Raw genomic sequence first — 19713 nt, forward strand, 5'->3', positions numbered from 1 at the left:
CTTGGTGATTTTCTTTTGGGGTCTATCCTATATGGGGTTCTTTGAGCTTCTTGGATGGCCAGCTTTTCATCTTTCAGGATATTGGGGAAGTTTTCTGTCAGCATTTCTTCAATGATCCTCTCTGTGCTTTCTGTTTTCTCCCCGTTCGGTAACTCTAATCACTCGAAAATTTTTGCTTTTCATTGTATCCCACATAACTCTCAGGGTATCTTCATTTTTCTTCCATCTTTTTTCTGAGTTTTCCTCATAGTTTTATCCAAGTGTTTGTCTTCAATTCCACTGATCCTGTCTTCCACCGTTTCACATCTGCTTCTCAGCCCTTCTATGACACTGTTCATTTCTGAAATTTTGTTATCTTTTGGATTTCTAACTGTTGTTTTCGTATAATTTCTAGTTGTGAATTTATTTTGGGATTTTGTTCATGCGTTATTTTTCTGAATTATTCTATTTTTTGTCTGTATTTTACATGAATTTGTCTGCCTTTTCCATGAATTTGTCCATTCTTTCCTCATTTTTGTCAGCTTTTTGTCTCAACTTTTGGATAATTCTGAGTATCAGAGATTTTAATTCTCTATTAGATAGTTCTAGCGCCTTTTCTTCTGCTGGAAAGTCATCTGGTGTTTTATTTTTGATACCTACTGGAACCATCCTGTCCTGTTTTTATAAATGTTTTGATATTGTCTGCTGTCTTCGAGGCATTCAGTAGTTATTTTTTTTGTTTATTGATTGTAGATTTGTTTGTTTCATCCTTTTTTTTAATTTAGCTATGTCTGAACAGGTGGGCTGTGTGTTCTTTGTTGTTTGCTCGTCTGTGGGCCCGATACTTTTCGCCTCCTTCTCCAACTGGCAGGGTCAGTCGCTCAGATATGGTACAGCAGGGCAGGTCTAGCTGAAGAGGAGTTACTGAGAGGTTGTTTGTGGCACTTACTACAGCCACCAGGGCCGGTTGCTAATCAGTACACGGCAGGTTCCGCCAGGCCGTGCCTGTGCTGCTTCATGGTGTGATGTTAAGCGCACGGTGCAAGTAGGCCGGATGGAGGGGGGAGATTGTTATGTGTGGAGCTAAGATGGATATGGGATTGAGGAGAGAGGAACAGGGGCCAAAAACACACAAAGGAAAAAGACTGCTAGGGGAGCTTGCCACTGGAGTGGAGAGATGAGGGACTATGAAATGGAGAAAAACAAAAACGGGAAGAAGAAAAAAAAGAATGAATACATAAAAATTAGAAAGCAAAAAGAACAGCAAAGCTCCCAGGGATCCCTTCGGTGCAGCTATGAGGTCTGGGGAAGTTGTTCTCAGGTGTTGCAGTACAGCCTGGCTAGAAGGCGTAGAGGTATTCGGCACCAGGTATTCAGGGGACAGGAAGAGAAGGAAGTTATAGGCAGATGAGAAACTGAGTAATGAAGAAAGACAAAAAGGAAAACAGGGAAAAGAAAACAAAACAAATTAAAACGAAAAAGAAAAGCCCCCCCAAACAAACATAAAAATAAACTAAAAAAAGAAATGCCCCCAGGGATACCTGTGCGTGTCTGCATAATCCGAGGGGATAGGTCCCAAGCCGCGCAGCACTGCCTAGCCAGAATGGGGTCCCAACTCGAGAAAAGGAAAACAAAGAATTCAAAACAAACACACAAAAGCCCCGTGATCCCACCAGCGTGGCAGCCCAGACCGGGAAGCAGTTCCACACTTGAACGGAGCTCCACAGCCCCTCAGGAAGAAGCAAAGATGGCACACGGAAACAGGTGTCTGAGTGAAAGGAGGGGGAGGTGGTGAGAGGTAATGAAGAAATCAAAAAAAGCAAAAAAAAACAACACCAGCAGCCAATAAATGGCACTCAGGGAGCCAGCCAGTGTGGGCTTGTGGAATCCAAGCAGCAGTGGTTTCCCAGCCAAGAGTCTGTGGCCGCCGGAAGCAGAGGAGGCCGAGTGGAGGTGAAGAAGGGTGGGGGAAGGGAAAGCGTGTATCACAAATTACCGGTTGTTTTATCTCCTGCTGGAAGCTCCATGAGGCTGCTTTCTTGTACCCCCTATTTGCTGGTCTCCGATAGGAGTCCAAGATGGCGGATGTACGCTGCATTAGCTGATAGGGGACCTCTGCATGTATCTCTCCTCGCTCTCCATTCTCTATCCGTTTTCTCACTCCATTTGGTGCTTGGCTGAGTTCTTTATCCCTTTATTTGATGTTTTAGGGTATCAGGACTGCTGTGTTCTCTCTTTGGCTTAGTTTTTCTGATCTTTGCTAAAGAGGAATAGTGTGGTGCTTCTGCCTAGAGCACCGTTTTGCCGGAAGTCCATAAGATTATGTGGTTCTTGTCTTTTATGTGATGGATTACATTGATTGTTTTTGTAATGTTGAACCATCCCTGCATACCTGGTATAAATCCCACTTGGTCATGGTGAATTATTTTTTTGATATGTTGCTGAATTCTTTTAGCTAAAATTTTGTTGAGGATTTTTGCGTCAATGTTCATGAGGGATATTGGTCTATAGTTTTCTTTTTTGGTGGTGTCTTTATCTGGTTTTGCTATCAGGGTTATGCTGGCTTCATACAGTCAGTTTGGAAGTATTCCATCCTTTTCTATGCTCTGAAATACCTTTAGTAGAAGTGGTGTTATATCTTCTCTGAAAGTTTGGTAGAATTCTCCAGTGAAGCCATCTGGGCCAGGGCTTTTTTTTGTTGGGAGTTTTTTAATAACCTTGTCAGTCTCTTTTGTTATGGGTTTATTTAGTTGTTCTACCTCTGTTTGTGTTAATTTAGGTAGGTAGTGAGTTTTTAGAAATTTGTCCATTTCCTCTAGGTTTTCAAATTGGTCAGAGTAAAATTTTTCATATTAATCTGTTATGATTCTTTTCAGTTGGGTCTGTTGTGATATCACCCATCTCATTTCTTATACAGATTATCTGCTTCCTCTCCTGTTTTTCTTTTGTCAGTTTGGCCATTGGTTCATCAATTTTGTTGATCTTTTCAAAGAACTAGCTTTTGGACTTGTTAACTCTTTCAATTGTTTTTCTAGTCACTATTTCATTTAATTCTGCTCTAATTATTATTATTTCCTTCCTTCTGGCTCCTGTGGGTTTCTTTTGCTGCTCTTTCTACTCCTGCCAGTTGTAGGGTTAATGCTTTGATTATGACCCTTTCCTCTTTTTGGATGTGTGCATTTATTGCTATAAACTGACCTCGGAGCGCTGCTTTTGCTGTGTCCCAAAGGTTCTGGTACGATGTGTTTTCATTCTTGTTTGATTCTATGAATTTCTTTATTCCATCCTTAATTTCTCCTATAACCCAGTAGTTTTTGAGCAAGGTGTTTGTTCAGTTTCCATGTGTTTGATTTTTTTTCCTTACTTTTTGTGTTGTTGATTTCCACTTTTATGGCTTTATGGTCAGAAAAGATGCTTTGTAATATTTCAATGTTTTGAATTTTGATAAGACTTGCTTTATAGCTTAATATGTGGTCTATTCTGGAGAATGTTTCATGTACTTTGGAAAAGAAAGTATACTTGGTTGTTGTTGGGTGCAGTGTTCGGTATATGTCTATGAGATCAAGTTCGTTGGTTGTTGCATTTAGCTCTTCCGTATCTTTGTTGAGCTTCTTTCTGGATGTTCTGTCCTTCACCAAAAGTGGTGTGTTGAAGTCTCCTACTACTATTGTGGAGTTGTCTATCTCTCTCTTCAGAGCTGTTAGAGTTTGTTTTCTGTATTTTGGAGCCCTGTTTTTGGGTGCATAAATATTTATTATAGTTATGACCTCCTGGTGTATTGACCCTTTAATCATTATATAGTGCCCCTCCTTATCCTTTGTGATGGATTTTACTTTAAAGTCTATTTTGTCAGAGATTGTTATTGCCAATCCTGCTTTTTCGAGTGTTGTTTGCTTGACATATTTTTTCCCATCCTTTGAGTGTTAACCTGCTTGTGTCTTTAAGTCCAAGGAGTGTCTCTTGTAGGCAGCATACAGATGGACCATGTATCCAATCTACCACTCTCCGTCTCTTTCTTGGTGCATTAAATCCGTTTACATTCAGCGTAATTATTGATAGGTATGAGTTTAGTGCTGTCATCCTGATGTCTCTTTTTGTGTGTTGTTCACAGTTTGTTCCCCTTAATTTTCTGTGTTGAGTCGTTCTTTATGTGTTTATTTTTCATCTTTTTCTTTGTTGTAGATTTTTTGTTTGCTGGGTCTTTATGTTTTTCTACTTTTTTATATTGATTTCTAGGATTGTTCAATTCCTTTGTGGTCACCTTAATATTTCCCCCTATTTTTCTAAGTTTATACCAGTCTTTTGTTACTTTATATCACCTTAACTTCCCCTCCATTTGAAAAATCAATGTCTGCATTTTTTAAGTCCCTCTTTTTTGTTTTGATGTCTTTTTACATATTGATATCTATTTCCCTATTTTCAATGTTGTAGCTTTGATGTATTTTCAATTTCTCTATTTGAGTTAATATCTGGTTGTTCTGTCCTGTATTCTATCTACTCTTGCATTGTTATCTGGTGTTATTATCTAACCTTAGGACTCCCTCTATTATTTCTTGTAGTTTTGGTTTGGCTTTTGCAAATTCCCTGAACTTCTGTTTATCTGGAAATGCCTTTATTTCACCATCATATTTCAGAGACGGTTTTACTGGATATATAATTCTTGGCTGGCAGTTATTTTCCTTCAAGGCTTTATATACATCATCCCATTGCTTTCTAGCCTGCATGGTTTCTGCTGAGTAGTCCGAGCTTATTCTAATTGACTCTACTTTGTAGATGACTTTTCTTTTATCTCTAGCTGCTCTTAAAATTCTCTCATCTTTGGTTTTGGTAAGTTTGATTATAATATGTCTGGGTGACTTTCTTTTGGGATCTACCTTATGTGGGGTATGATGAGCATCTTGTATAGATATCTTCTTATCGTTCATGATAACAGGGAAGTTTTCTCCTAAAAAATCTTCAACAATTTTCTCTGTATTTTCTGTTATCCCCGCCATGTTCTGGTACTTCAGTCACTCGTCAGTTATTTCTCTTGATAGAGACCCACATGACTCTTAGAGTTTCTTCATTCTTTCTAATTCTTTTATCTGATTTTTCCTCATATAAGTTGGTGTCAAGAGCTTTATCTTCAATGTCACTACTTCTAACTTCTACTGCCTCAATTTTGCTCCTATGACTTTCTATTGAGTTGTCTAATTCTGAAATTTTATTGTTAATCTCCTGGATTTCTCATTGCTATCTCTCTATGGATTCTTATAGCCTATTAAATTTGGCATTATGCTGTTGAATAACTTTTTTAAGTTCTGCTCCTACTTTGTCTGTATGCTCTCTGGCAATGCCTGCATTTTGTAGAATTTCCTTTCTGATTTCTAGGAGAGTTCTGTATATTAATCTTTTGTATTCTGCGTCTGGTAATTCCAAGAAATTCTCTTCCTCCAGAGAATTTATTGATTCTTTATTTTGGGAGATTGCCGAAGCCATCACAGACTGCCTCTTTATGTGATTTGATATTGACTGTTGTCTCCAAGCCATCAATAAATTATAATTTTATATTTTAGTGTGTCTTAGCTTGTTGTTTTGTTTTGATATGTCCCAACAGGCTGCTCATGTGTGCTAGTTTGATTATTGACACCTTTGAAGCTCTAACACCCTGTCACCAGGTAGTTAGTTCTGTAACTAAGTATGTGCCACCAGGAGTCTGTTCAATTTTCCTATATGGGTTTAGCTCAGGTGACCAGGCAGTCACCAACTGTGTGGTGCAGGCTCTCACCTACAGTCCTAGAGAGGCATGGTTGATGGGAGCAGGTACTGGACTCTGGCTCTGGTAGGGGATCATGCATTGAGCCAGGGAAGGGGCTGACGGGTGCCCCTGAGAGTCTGAAAGTGTGTCCCTATTCTCTAGGGTGAGTAGGTAGGTGAGTTTTGCAGCCAGACTATGAGCTCCCCACTCTGTTGGCTGTAAAGACTCGAGGGCACCACTTTTTCTTGGACTGTTGTAGCAGGTGACTAGGAAGTTTAGGTGCCACCACCAGTCCTCAAGCCCCTGTTGTGGATCGATAAAAGTGCCTACTTAAGGGGCAGGGCTGTTTTGAGGGTCACAAATCTGCCACTTCACACATGAAACAGTTGGAGTTAAACTTCAGATGTTTGCCCTGTTGTACTGTGGTAGTGAGGTCCAACACTGTTGAGATGGGTCCCCACAAGTCTATACAGGTGTGTAAGTCACTGAGAGTCTGCAGACCCCTTATGCCTGTGCCTGGCAAAGGAGCTGTGCCAACCCTGTGTTCCTGGCTTAGGGGAGCCAGTAGCTTATTTGTTCCCTCTCCAAGGCCAGGAGAATGCGTCAGCGTGTCTTTTGATCTACTTCCGGCCCAGCAGACTCCTGGTGCAGAGCGCAGAGGGAGGAAGTAAAAGGGAGAGAGGTTTTTCCCCAATGGGCATTTTTTTTTTTTAAATCCCCATAAAAGGTCGCACGCACGTACTTATCTTTAGCCACTTGGGAGCTGCTTTTCACTGGTTCGGAGCGTCCAAGCAGAATCTCTGCTGCCAGATCTCTCTCGATTTGGAAACTGCTTTCTGAGTGCGTGCACAGCTGTCTGCCTGCTTCACTGCGGACCCAGCGTGCCTGAGGAGATGCCGGCATGGCCACGGCGTTGCCGGCATGGCTGAGGAGTTGCCGTCCCAGTGCCACCGCTCTGGTGCTGCCGGCTTCTTCCGAACCATCTCCCTCTCCCTGCACCACTCAGTCCAATTCCTCAACTTTGCCTTGTTCAGGACTCCTAGATATTCCTATATAATCAAATCCCTTGTTTTTCCAGGTCTTTGTTGTAAGAGGAAAATAGGAAGCATCTAACTACATTGCCATCTTGGCTCCGCCTCCTGCACATGCATTTTAAAGCAAAGTAATGACAGTGCTGAGAAGGGAAGTGCATTACTTCTTAATCACTGAATATAGCAGTTATGAATCTATTTTCTTAAATCACCTTAACACTGATCCCATGCTCCCATTCCACTTAACTGATGAAAAATTCACACTCAGGGACTTTCAGGGCTCTCCCCCCATGTGAGATGGTCTAAGGGTTATCTTCAGTACCAAAGCACTGCAAAAGCTCTCTGAGAATGAAAGACCACCCACCATGAAAGCAAGAGTGCTGCTCTACAAATGGTAAATCTAATTTTATATATACTAAAATTCTTTTGTTCACTGAATCATTTACTCATTGACTTGGCAGACATTTACTGAGTACCTATTATGCACTTATTGTGCTTATCATGGTGCTAGGTACTAGGGATAAAAAGTTCAATTAGATTCTTTTGCAATCAAATGTTGAGAAACATACAACATGGTCATATATTAGCTGGAGTTCCGTCCACATAGATATTCTCTATCTCAACACACAGAATTTGGTTTGATGATTCTACAGGCTCTGAGTCATGCTTAGAATATCTAATAAGCCTGGGTGCCCCTACACATAGGGTCTCAACTCCCCAGGCACTTCCCACAGCCGTCCCTTTGAGATCTAACAACCTTTCCCCACACAAATCAGTATTTCAAAAAATTATCCTACTCCTCAAAAAGTTAAACATAGAACTCCCATATGACCTAGCAATTACTCTCTTAGGTACCCAAGAGACTTGAAAGCAGGAACTCAGATACGTGTATTCCAATGTTCATTGCAACACTATTCACAATAGCCATCAACTGATAACAAGGTAAACAAAATGTATGTACATTGGAATATTATTCAGCCATAAAGAAAAAATTTCTGATACACGCTACAACATAGATGCACCTTGAAAACATTATGCTAAGTGAAGTAAGTCAGTCACAAAAGCACAAATATTGTGTGAGCTCAGTTACATGAAATATCTAAGCAAATGCTTAGAAACCAAAGTTTATTAGTGGTTACCTGGGGGCAGAGGGAGGCAGGAATGAAGTTATTGCTGAAGAGGTACTGAGTGACTATTTGGGCTGATGTAAAATTTTAGAAATGGATAGTGGTAATAGTAGTATAACACTGTAAAAGTAATTAATGCCACTGAATTGTACACGCACACACACACACACACATACTATAATAAATTTAAGATAAAAAATGCTATCTTGTCCATCTAATGATAACACAGGAACTGTTGAGATCATACTCTGTGTGTCAGAATCTATTCTAAGTTCTTTAAGTGTGGCATCTCATTTAATTCTCAACAAAGCTCTCTGAGGTAGGCATAATTACTCCTATTTTTCAGATGTGTAAACTGGAGCACAAAAGGAGTTTAAGTAATTTGTTTGAGGTATATAGTTATTAAGTGGTATAGCTAGGAATCGAACCCAGACACTGTCTCAAGAGGTCATTCTCAAATATTAGGCTGAACTACTCCACTGTCTTATGAACAAATAAACACTTGGAACTTTTTATTATGTTCATTATGTTTATTTATTATGTCTAACTGATATTTTTGGGATAATGTAGAATGTGAAACTAGAAGTCAGGAGATTGTAATTTTCTACATTCTTCACAATACAAAATGTTGTGTGTTTACTCATAAAGATTCCTTTGTAATTGTTTCTTTAATTTTATTCACCATTCTTGCAAAAATATATTATTCATGAGCAAGTGTTGAAAAAGAGGAAATCAACTTCCCTCATCTAAAAGGGAGCTAACAAAATAAATTGTTCCTAGAAATCATTACTGTCACTTCCTGGCTCACTAACTTAGGCATGGAACTCTTTCCATCATATCTCCTTAGAGAAGATCAAGAATCTACAACAGCACTCTCTCACTAGAATTCAAATATGGAGTTCAACTGGCCCTGTCTTATTTCTCACTACTCCCCACCACACATCTCTAAGCTACTCCATATCCAACAAATATTGCCACATCTGTACCTTTATAATGTTCTCATCTGAACTATCCTCTTTCATGTCCAACACCGCCTACCCTGCTTTTCTTCAGAAGAAACTTTCCCACAAAAACACCTCATGGCCATCACCCAACAGGTCTTCCTTCTGTCGACATAAAAGTCCTGAGCACTCTCACCTATTCTCTTGTAATTGCCTCTGCATCATATCTACGTTTACACAGACAATAACTTTTCAGCTCTGTCTTCTGTTCCTGACCCATCTTTTGGACTGCCTACTCTTGGATATAATGACTGGTCCATAATGGCTTCACCACTTCTTTTAACTTTCTATCTTGGATCTGGTTTACACTTGTGTTCTGACTCAATCCAGCCCCTGGGAGTCCAAGTAAAGATGTTTTAACATACTTTTCTATAGGATTGGATAAATGCAGACCATATTCTTTCTTCAAGGTACAGCTCAAAACTTTAACCTATTCATGAGGGACTGAACTGTTGGGTGGAGGGCTGTGGGGACTATGGTCTCAGGGAACATCTAGCTCAACTGGCATAACACAGTTTATAAAGACAATGTAAGTAGCGTCTGGGGGTCTTAAAAGCCTGTGAGCAGCCATCTAAGATATTCCACTGGTGTCACCCCTTCGGGAGCAAGGGAGAATGAAGAGAACAAGATACAAGGAAAAGATCAGTCCAAAGGACTAATGGACCACAGCTAGCAAGGCCTCCACCAGACTGAGACAAGTACAGCTGGATGGTGCCCAGCTACCACCACTGACTGCTCTAACCGGGATCACAACAGAGAGTTCTGGACAGAGCTGGAGAAGGTGTAGAACAAGATTCTAACACACCAAAAAAAGACCAGACTTACGTGAAAGAGACTGCAGAAACTCCAAGAGTATGGCCCCCAGACACCCTTTTAGCTCAGTGGTGAAGTCATTTCCAAGGTTCACCACTCAGCCAGGGATTGGACAGCCCCATAAAACAAAACAGGACTAATGAGGCACAGCAGTCCAGGGACAAGAACTAGAAGACAGAAGGGGACAGGAAAGCTGGTGATAGGGAACCGAAGGTTGAGCAAGGACAGTGTTGACAGTGTGTGGGGTTCTTAACCACTGTCATTGGGCATCATGTGTGCTGTTTAATGAGAAACTACTTTGTTCTGTAAACCTTCATCTAAAGTGAGAATAGCAGCACACCTGGAAGAATGTAATCAATGTCAAAAAAAACCTATTCAGAGAAGGCATCTCCTATATTCCACCTCACAATAATCCTTCCTTTACAAGGGATTCCACTGTTGTTTTTAGGTACCATTGAGTCAGCTCCAACTCATAGCGACTCTATGTACAACAAAATGAAACACTGCATGGTCCTGTGCCATCTTCACGATCACTGATGCTTGAGCCCATTGTTGCAGCCACTGGTCAATTGATCTCCTTGAGGGTCTGCCTCATTTTCGCTGACACTCTACTAAACATGATGTTCTTCTCCATGGACTGGTTCCTCCTGAAAACATGTCCAAAGACCATGAGACGAAGTCTTGCCATCCTCACTTCTAAGGAGCACTCTAGCTATACTACTTCCAAGACAGATTTGTTTGTTCTTCTGGCAGCCCATGACATATTCAATATTATTCACTAACACCATAATTCAAAGGCATCAATTTTTCTTCCATCTTTCTTACTCATTGGTTGACATTCAAGCTTCGTATGTTTCATATGTTCATATATACAGCTTTTGCATGTTGATATGTGGTGACATGGCTTGTGTCAGGCACAACTTAGTCCTCAAAGTGACATATTTGCTTTTTAACACTTAAAGAGGTCTTTTGAAGCAGATTTGCCCAATGTAATGTGTCATTTGATTTCTTGACTGTTGCTTTCATTGGCATTAACTGGGGATCCAAGTAAAATGAAATCCTTGACAAATTCAGTATTTTCTCAGTTTATCATGATGATGTTTATTCATCCAGTTATGAGGATTTTTGTTTTCTTTATGTTCCATACTGAAGGCTTTGATCCTCATCAGTAAATGCTTCAAGTCCTCTTCACTTTCAGCAAGCAAGGTTGTGTCATCCGCATACTGCAGGTTGTTAATGAGTCTTCCTCCAATTCTGATGCCATGTTCTTCTTCATGTAGTCCAGCTTCTGGGATTATTTGCTCAGCATACAGATTGAATGGTGAAAGGATACAACCCTGACACACACCTTTCCTGACTTTAAGCCATGCAGTATCCCCTTGTTCTGTTCGAATGACTGTCTCTTGGTCTATGCACAGGTTTCCCATGAGCACAAGTAGCGTTCCGGGAATTCCCATTCTTTGCAATGGTATCCTTTTTTTTTTTTATGATCCACAAACTTGAATGCCTTGGCATAGTTAATAAAACACAAGTAAACACCTTATGGTATTCTCTGCTTTCAGCGAAGATTCATCTGACATCAGCAATGATATCCCTGATTCCATGTCCTCTTCTGAAGCCCGCTTGAATTTTTGACAGTTCCCTGTTAATGTGCTGCTACAACCGTTTTTGAATTATCTTCAGCAAAACTACTTGTGCGTGATATTAATGATATTGTTCAATAATTTCTGCATTCTGTTAGATCACCTTTCTTTGGAATGGGTACAAATATGGATCTCTTCCAGTCAGTTGACGAGGTAGCTGTCTTCCAAATTTCTTGGCATAGAGAAGTGACTGCCTCCACCATTGCATCCATTTGTTGAAATGTCTCAATTTGTATTCCATCAATTGCAGAAGCCTTGATTTTCACCAATGCCTTCAGTGTAGCTCGGACTTCATCCTTCAGTGCCACAGTTCTTGGTCATATGCTACCTCCTGAAATGGTCGAACGTCAACCAATTCTTTTTGGTACAGTGACTCTGTGTATTCCTTCCATCTTCCCTTGATGCTTTCTGCATCCTTGCATATCTTGCCCATAGAATCCTTCAATACTGCAATTTGAGGCTTGAATTTTTTCTTCAGTTCTTTCAGCTTGAGAAGTGCCAAGTGTGTTCTTTCCTTTTGGTTTTCTATCTCCAGGTTTTTGCACACTTCACTATAATACTTTACTTTGTCTTCTCAGGCTGCCCTTTTAAATGTTCTGTTCAGCTATTCTACATCAACATTTCTTCCGTTCGCTTTACTCGACATTCAAGGCTAAGTTTCCAAGTCTCTCTGACATCCATTTTGGTCTTTTCTTTGTTTCCTGTCTTTTTAATTATTAACGGATTTTGCAGCTGTTTCTTCTCATTTTGACTTGTGCCACATCAGCAAATGAAGGTCTCGAAAGCTTGACTCCATCCATGTCATTAAGGTTGACTCTACTTTGAGGAGGCAGCTCTTCCCCCGTCGTCTTTTGAGTGCCTTCCAACCTGAGGGGCTCATCTTCCGGTACTGTATCAGATAACGTTTCACTGCAATTCATAAGGTTTTCACTGGCTATTTTTTTCAGAAGTAGACTGCCAGGTCCTTCTTCCTAGTTTGTCTTATTCTGGAAGGTCAGAAACCTGTCCACCATGAGTGACCCCACTGGTATCTGAAATACTGGTGGCATAGCTTATAGCATCACAGCAACACACAAGCCATCACAGTACAATGAACTGACAGACAAGAGGTCAAAGGGTTCCATTAGTGCTTAGTTACTCAAATTGTATCATTCTCTGGAGCTTGTTCGGATATTTTTTATATTGTGATATTGTTCATTAGTCACAGAGTGAGTATTTATTTTCCCTGTAAAATTATTTGAGAGCAGAGACAGGTCCTTCTACTTCTTATGGATGTCTTCTCTGAGATAAAATAGCTTCAGTTTAGGTGCAGGTGTTTCCTACCTGCGTATTGAGTGGAACAAATAAAATTCCAGATCACAAAACTCTGTGGAAATTAATGGTGCTCTAGTCAATCTTTGTGAAATATTCAGCTGGTGGATAGGTAAAACGGTGAAAGAGGATATTAGAATATAGGAATGCTTGGGGGGTTTTTCCTAATGATAACTGCTCTAAAATTCTAAAACATCTAGGAAGTGCCTCTATCATAAGTTCATTAATAAATACTGCCATAGTGAAGTATTATTATTAATGGGAATTCTCCTATAATTTAGTAAGAAAAGTTAAGAACCACTACACTATTACAGTCATTAAGTAATTATCTTAACAATTAAATTTTCTTAGAAATGTTAATGACATAAAAACAAAAAAACTGTTGCATAAACCACCGGAGTTGAGGACAAGGTGAAGGTCTGTCTGTTTGGCCCTAAAAATCAAGGACAAAGGCCCAACAAATATTGATTTCACAAGCTGAAACAATGAAGAAGTTTTGGGTTTCACAAATTCTGGAGTAGAAATTTTTTCTAGAGACACTCAAATTGGGAACAAATAGATACTAAATCTATTTGCTCCATATGATCCCCCCCAAAATTAATTTGGTTCTTTTTGAAATAAAAAGGATTGATACTAGTAGCTCACCTTTGTATAGTCCTTAATACAGTTAATTTTTTTTATAAGCATTCATTAGGCATTACAATGTCAAAAGCGTTCTACTACAAAACAGCCACTATGCTCTTTCAGAGATATTATATCATGAAATTCTCAAAACCACTTGTGGGGTGTTACTATCCTTTTTTAGATGAGGAGGCCAAGGATTAATAAGTTTAAATAACCTGCCAAAAGTAAATGGCAAAACTAGGATTTAATATCAAGTCATTTATTCTTTAAGTCCTAAGTCCGACTCCAGTGGATATTTCACAAATGCTTATTATGTAATTAGATAACATGTAGAAATAGATAATTTATAGAATTACACACAGGATTTCTTTCACAAATTTTAAAATGAGACCAAATTTTAAATTAGGATGAATGATAGCTTTTAGAAAACAGATTGAAGGATCATTTTATTTTTAATTTATTATCTTCTGTATGTAAATTTTAGCCACATTCTTACTGAGCATCATTAGCCTAGCAGAAGGTTTGCTACTAAATGCTGACAGAAATCTGGGGGGAGGGAGGGTTGTGTGTTTTTTGTTTTTACCATCATTATATTTTTTGTTTCCAAGTAAAAGGAAAGACATAAAAAAAGACAACTCTCACAATAGTTATTAAAAATCCCAGGTATTGTTTCATCACTGTTCTGTGAATGGATCTATTGTCCTGCTCACCAGAGGGCTACCACTGTAATGATCCAGTCCTGTGCATTACTGCAGGCATCCTAGAATCAGAATGGTGACTACAACCAGGAAAGAAAGCAAGTTCATGTTAGAAATCATTTGTAATAAAATAGTAGAATTCTGAATTCACTTGAAATTAGGTAACTTGTTTAAAGAATGTTTAATCTGTTTTGAGGTTTTCTCTTCATGTACACTATTTAAACCTCTACTAAGATAACCTTCTATGGGCCTGTCACCAACTGCAGAACTGATTGTAAGGTATGGGGAAGGGAAAATCCCAGTCAAAAACATCCTCTAGATCAGCACTGTGAACCAGTGGGATGATAGCTATATCTGCATCTGGGATAGTCAATCACAAAGGTTCTATGATGGGTGCAGGGCTGAAATTCTTTATAGGTGACAGAAAACAGCTCAAGAAATCTGTCTGCACCAATCTGCTCTCCCACGTACAACGTTTGTCCTCGTGCCCTGAATTTGAAAAAATGAAGAACGGCATTCATTGTCCACACAGACCAGTGGTTTGAATCTCCCAGTTTTGTTGTTCTTTTCTTTTGTCTTGAAACAGGCCTTGTCAAATCAGAATGAAAAGAATGTTTTGAAGCGTGAGAAAATTCAAACTTCCTATTTAAAGCCTGGAATACATTAGCGGGAGTATACTCACTTCTTTCAAGGGTCATGGGGTTACTTAGGTGATGGAGCCTATCTCTCTGCTACCCAAGTCCCAAACTATTCACCTGGAAACAGTTTAGAAATGCTTTTAAGTCTATTAGCTTTCTACGGGACCTAATTCATCTTTGCTGTGCTTTGTCTTGTGATCCTGTTAAGACAAGGTCCTGCTTTGATTTTCTGCTATCCCTTTATTCTTGATCACTTTTCAGTTAAGTAATTGTCTCTAAGTAATTGGATGTAATGATTAAAACTTTATTTATATTACACTGCAATTTTCTTTTATCAGTCACATTTAACTATTTTATTATTCACTGCCCAATACAGACATTTTACCTGGAAGAAAAGGTCTTCTTAATTGGACTTTGTCTTTCCAGTTTTTGAACTGGACTATCTTTTATTATACTGGAAATCCTAATGGCATAGTGGTTAAGAGCTACGGTTGCTAACCAAAAGGTCGGCAGTTCAAATCCACCAGGTGCTCCTTGGAAACCCTGTGAGGCAGTTCTACTCTGCCGTATAGTGTCTCTATGAGTAGGAATCAACTCAAATGCAATGGGTTTGGTTTTTGGTTTTTTATTGAGGCTAAAAACTAAATTTTGGCCAATAAGAGAAACTGCCTGTTCTTAATATTAAAGACTTAGCAATGAAGAGATTTTCTAAATTATAATACTGAGAGGTAGAACGTAATAAGCATAGGCTTTGCAGTCTGGCAGGCCTGGGTTTGAATTCTACATCAGTCACTTGCCAGTCCTAGGATCTTTCTGAACTTGACTCACCTCATCCGTGAAGTGAAAATATTAATACCAACACTATGCAGATAGCTTGAAGATTACAGATGATGTATATAAAGCACAATTTTAATCTAATGTTAGCTATTAGCTATTACTTGTTTTAGCTTTGTCACTAAACAGCTATGCCATCTTGAGAATGTTACATAATTTCTCTGTGTCTCAGGTTCCTCTGATAAATAAGACGGCAGGACTAGATAATGTCTACTTTTTCTGTCAAAACCCAGTTAATAAATAAGTTCTTTCTATTGGTTCTTTGTGTAATTTTACACTAGCCAGGATTCTTTCACGTTAAAATTTTCCAGGTAAACAAAGACGTCAGTTGATATTTGGACAGTAATGTGAGGACAAGGTGACAGAAACAAAATGGTCAGTAGGAAGCGTTTCAATACGGAACGTTGTGACAAGAAGCATGGCAATAACAATCACAATAAAAGCATAGGTTAGTGGTTAAACGTTCTGTTCTAAAAACTTTTATTTTAATTCCCTATCCAATCTCGTGAATGATTAATGCCTCAGCTTAACTAACCTGTAGTAATGAGTACAGCAATACCCACCTGTCCACCTCAGAGTTTACACAACAAAGAAACTGAATACATTAAATACTTTAGATAATTTTTATACTTGCCAATTATCTGTTTATCTGCCTTGCTGAGAACACAATAAAATTACAAAAAAAAGAAATGACCTCTAAGCTTTACCTCAGAGGGGCAGTGGTTAAGCACTTGGTTGCTAACCAAAAGAGCTGTGGTTTGAACCCACCAGCTGCTCCATGGGAAAAAGATGTGGCAGTCTGCTTCAGTAAAGATTACAACCTTGGAAACCCTACAGGGCATTTCTAGTCTATCCTACAGTGTTGCTGTGAGTTAGAATTGACTTGACAGCAATGGGTTTTTTTGTTTGTTTGTTTGTTTTAATGGGGGTAAGCTTTATCATTCATCAATGGTATTAGTTTTATTTTTTAATTTGTTTTTACTTTGATACAGCTGTACTATTTTTCTATATTTTTCAAAAACAGCTTTATTAAGTCATAAACCATGTTTAATAATTCAAGTCACAAGATAGCAACACAAACTTTGAAACTTAAGAACATTCAATTTATTGTTTACAAAGGCATCAGAGGAGACTGGACACTCTCCAGTTTCTGAGTGAGAGGCCAAGACACAGGAGCAAAAGAGTGTCAAAACTCAGTGCCTGGATAGGTTTTTCCTTATTTGAAACTTGAATTTGAAGTTTGGAGTAAATAAACTTTACATAAAAATCAGTACTATAGATGGAGCCGGGGACCAACTAATAGTTTTTCTATAACAGTTCATCCTGAAATTTCGTATGATAAGAAACAATAATAAAAATATAGTACTAATAGCAACACTAATATCTACCTTCCTTTGAGGTATTAATAACAGATTCTATGACTCAAGACTTTATCTACATTATGCCTGGCCTAGGAGTACTTTTCTTGTATTAAACTGTGAAAATATGTACATAAATATACGTACAGTTTAGATAATTTGTAATTTTACGTAAAAGCTAGAGCCAATTTATAATGGTCAACTAGCTCAATTAAAACCATATATACTCTAGCATTTGTTTCTTGAAGGGAGTGCAAAATGAGATCATCAAACCCCTGTTAGCTAACTGAAGGCCACAAAGCATGGCTGACTTCAGAAAGGTGTCTCATTTTACCCCAAACACTGAATAAGATATCCTCCAAATTTTTTATTGTAATTAGAGATCCTCACCAAATCACAAGATGTCTTCAAGACTGATTCTTACCTACTACCTCTGAGGCAGCACTGAAGGTCTTTGACATCACCCTTGAAACTCATTCTATTCCCTTCCAAATCACGTCCCTCCAACAGTACAAAGCCCTGTTCCAGGCCAAAACTGAACAAACGATTGGTCACATTCTCCAATTTTAATGTAGTAATTATCAGGGCCAGTGCTGAGGAAGGAAGAAAATAAAGCATATCATTTTCTTCTTATGCAGACATTCTAAATATTCATCTATACCTGTAATTTTACTTATCGTTCCTACATGAACTGAGAAACTGAACTAAGTAGGAAATAATAACAGGTAGTTTAAGCTACAAGGAAACTCCCAAACTCTTCTTAAACACACTCCCTCAAAAGAAGGTATAAGATTAGCTTAAACTCTTATTTTATATCCTCAGAAGAGGTTTAATCTAGCACACCAGGAAAACAAAAGGAAAATGAAATGATCTTGAAATTTTAAAGTATTCATTTTCTTTAGGATTCTCAGAACTCAGGGTTCTGTAAGAGTCTGGCTAAAGAATGACAAGGAAGGAAAATTATCTTGTGTGACTATGTTTTTGATACAGACAGCTAGAGAATACCAGGGGTACAGTTCAGAGGAAAGAGCCAGGAATCTCTGTAACACATGACAAAAAAGGGAACCAAACACTGCTCAGAGATAAAGGGTAATGGCATCCTGTCCAAGAACAGAAGGTGCCACCACCCCCTGGGGCTTATCAAAATCAAGTAGTAAGTGGCAGAATTTCAGCAAAGTACTGAAGAAGCACAACGCAAAATGAATCTCTAGTCAAAGGTAAAAGAAAATGAAAGGAGCTGGATATGGAGTCTCCACTTGGTGGTCAATATCAGAAAACACTACCCAAAATGATGACATTGTTCCCTCTTATAATACAGCTTCTTTCCTCAGAGAAGTCAATTAAGAAGACAAGTTAAGCCAACTTAATATAGGAGTGAAATACACATGAATTTTGGGAGCCACTGCTCCAGAGCAAATCCCACTTCCCTAAAAGGAAGGAAATAGGAAGTAATCCAACCAATAGGTGCTGAGCTAAAAGTCTCGAAGTTACTTTGGTTTTACTTCCTCTCAGGTTGGGAATTTCAGCATTAAAGCTGCTATCTATCCTTCTGAAAAACAAGAACTCAACTCACAAGTACAAGGATATACAGAGAAAACTCTAAAAATAAACACAAGAGAAACTTCTACCATCTTCAAGTTGCTACAGGCTTTGGTGCGGCTGCACTTTGTTTTTTGCCAGACCCAGCAGCAGGACAGGTCTGGGAGCCTTAGTATCACCTCCTGTCTCAGCCTGCTTGTTGCCCTTTCTTCTGTGAGGTTTCCGCTTCCTAGACCTCGAGAAGGTCTGGCAGACACAGCTTAGGAAACGACCGAAGCAGAGTGGTGGTGATGCCAAGGACGTCACTATAGGAGAAGAGGGCCCTGGTTCCTGGGACACTGAGAGCCCACAGGGCAGGTTCTGACATTCCTGATGTATCAGACAGGTACCCTCATCCTGCTCGCTCTATAATTTGTCCTACAAATACAAGAAAGACGTTAAAAGCCCTCAAAGCTAACACACTTATACAGAAAGGACATGACCTTCTGAACCAATTCTTTCATGCTTTATCTGGACCCAAGAATCCTAGTCTGTTTCTCAAACTCATCCCAACTCCTCCTTCTCCAGGTAAAGAGTAACAAGTCATTTTTCCTATGGAAAAGTGGCCAGACTTGACTTTTGCCACTTCTATGTCTCATCCTTACCTCATTGGGAAGGTAAGGATCACTCTCCTGGGCACTGACTAGGGTTGGCTTTTTATCTACAGCCTCATTTTCTTCACTTTTTAGTGGTACCGAAGGCGTTGGAAAAATGGGGAGGCAGTGGACTTCCACCTTCTCCTTTCTCTTGATCTTCCTGGTTCTCTTTGTCCTTGTGGCCTTCCTAGGATGCCTCTGCTTTTTTGGGAGTGGGTCTAGCCTTCTCCTCTGGATTGAAGGCATGATAGGATCTTGTGAAACCTCAGCCACATGACTCTCAGGTATTCCAGTTAATGACTTTGATAATGACTCCAAACTTCTCTTCAGAGGTTCATTTTCCCATAGGTGGAATCTATCGTCTGTCTCTTGAGTATTTGGTGATGTGTTCAAGTCTTCAGTGACATGTTTTAGGATGGACATTGGAGATTCCTAACCTCTCTCGTTGAGGGTTTTTTTTTTTTTTTGGACCCACAATGCTGACCCCAGCCAGCTTTGCAAGACCAAGGAAGGAGCTTGCAACAAAAAGACCAAGAGTCAAATGTCAAAGGAAGTGGTTAGTACCCTGATTCTTTCAATGATTTAGTCACTCAACTATTCGAGGCACAACAGCTGTACTGATCTCAGAGTTCTCCTCAGGATTCTAAAGGAGTTCAATAGCCTTGAGAAACAGAGTTCTCAGGATGTTCTTCCTGGCTGGGTGGAGTCTCAGATTTCCTAAAAGGAGAGAGAATGTCACTGAAGT

At 39.2% G+C, this 19713-nt stretch overlaps 1 protein-coding gene across 1 annotated transcript in view; it reads right to left on the reverse strand.

Moving 5' to 3' along the window:
- LOC101354932 (uncharacterized) overlaps positions 1-19214 on the reverse strand; it is a 103287-nt gene extending 84073 nt beyond the window's left edge. Inside the window, 3 exon segments of the mRNA XM_023732854.1 lie at positions 18368-18458; positions 18490-18750; positions 18978-19214. Of these exon segments, the coding sequence (XP_023588622.1) occupies positions 18368-18458; positions 18490-18750; positions 18978-19214 (589 nt within the window).
- Between the last annotated feature and the right edge of the window lie 499 nt (positions 19215-19713).

The sequence above is a fragment of the Trichechus manatus genome, unplaced genomic scaffold, assembly GCF_000243295.1.
Source record: "Trichechus manatus latirostris isolate Lorelei unplaced genomic scaffold, TriManLat1.0 scaffold00055, whole genome shotgun sequence".
Taxonomy (NCBI): Eukaryota; Metazoa; Chordata; class Mammalia; order Sirenia; family Trichechidae; genus Trichechus; species Trichechus manatus.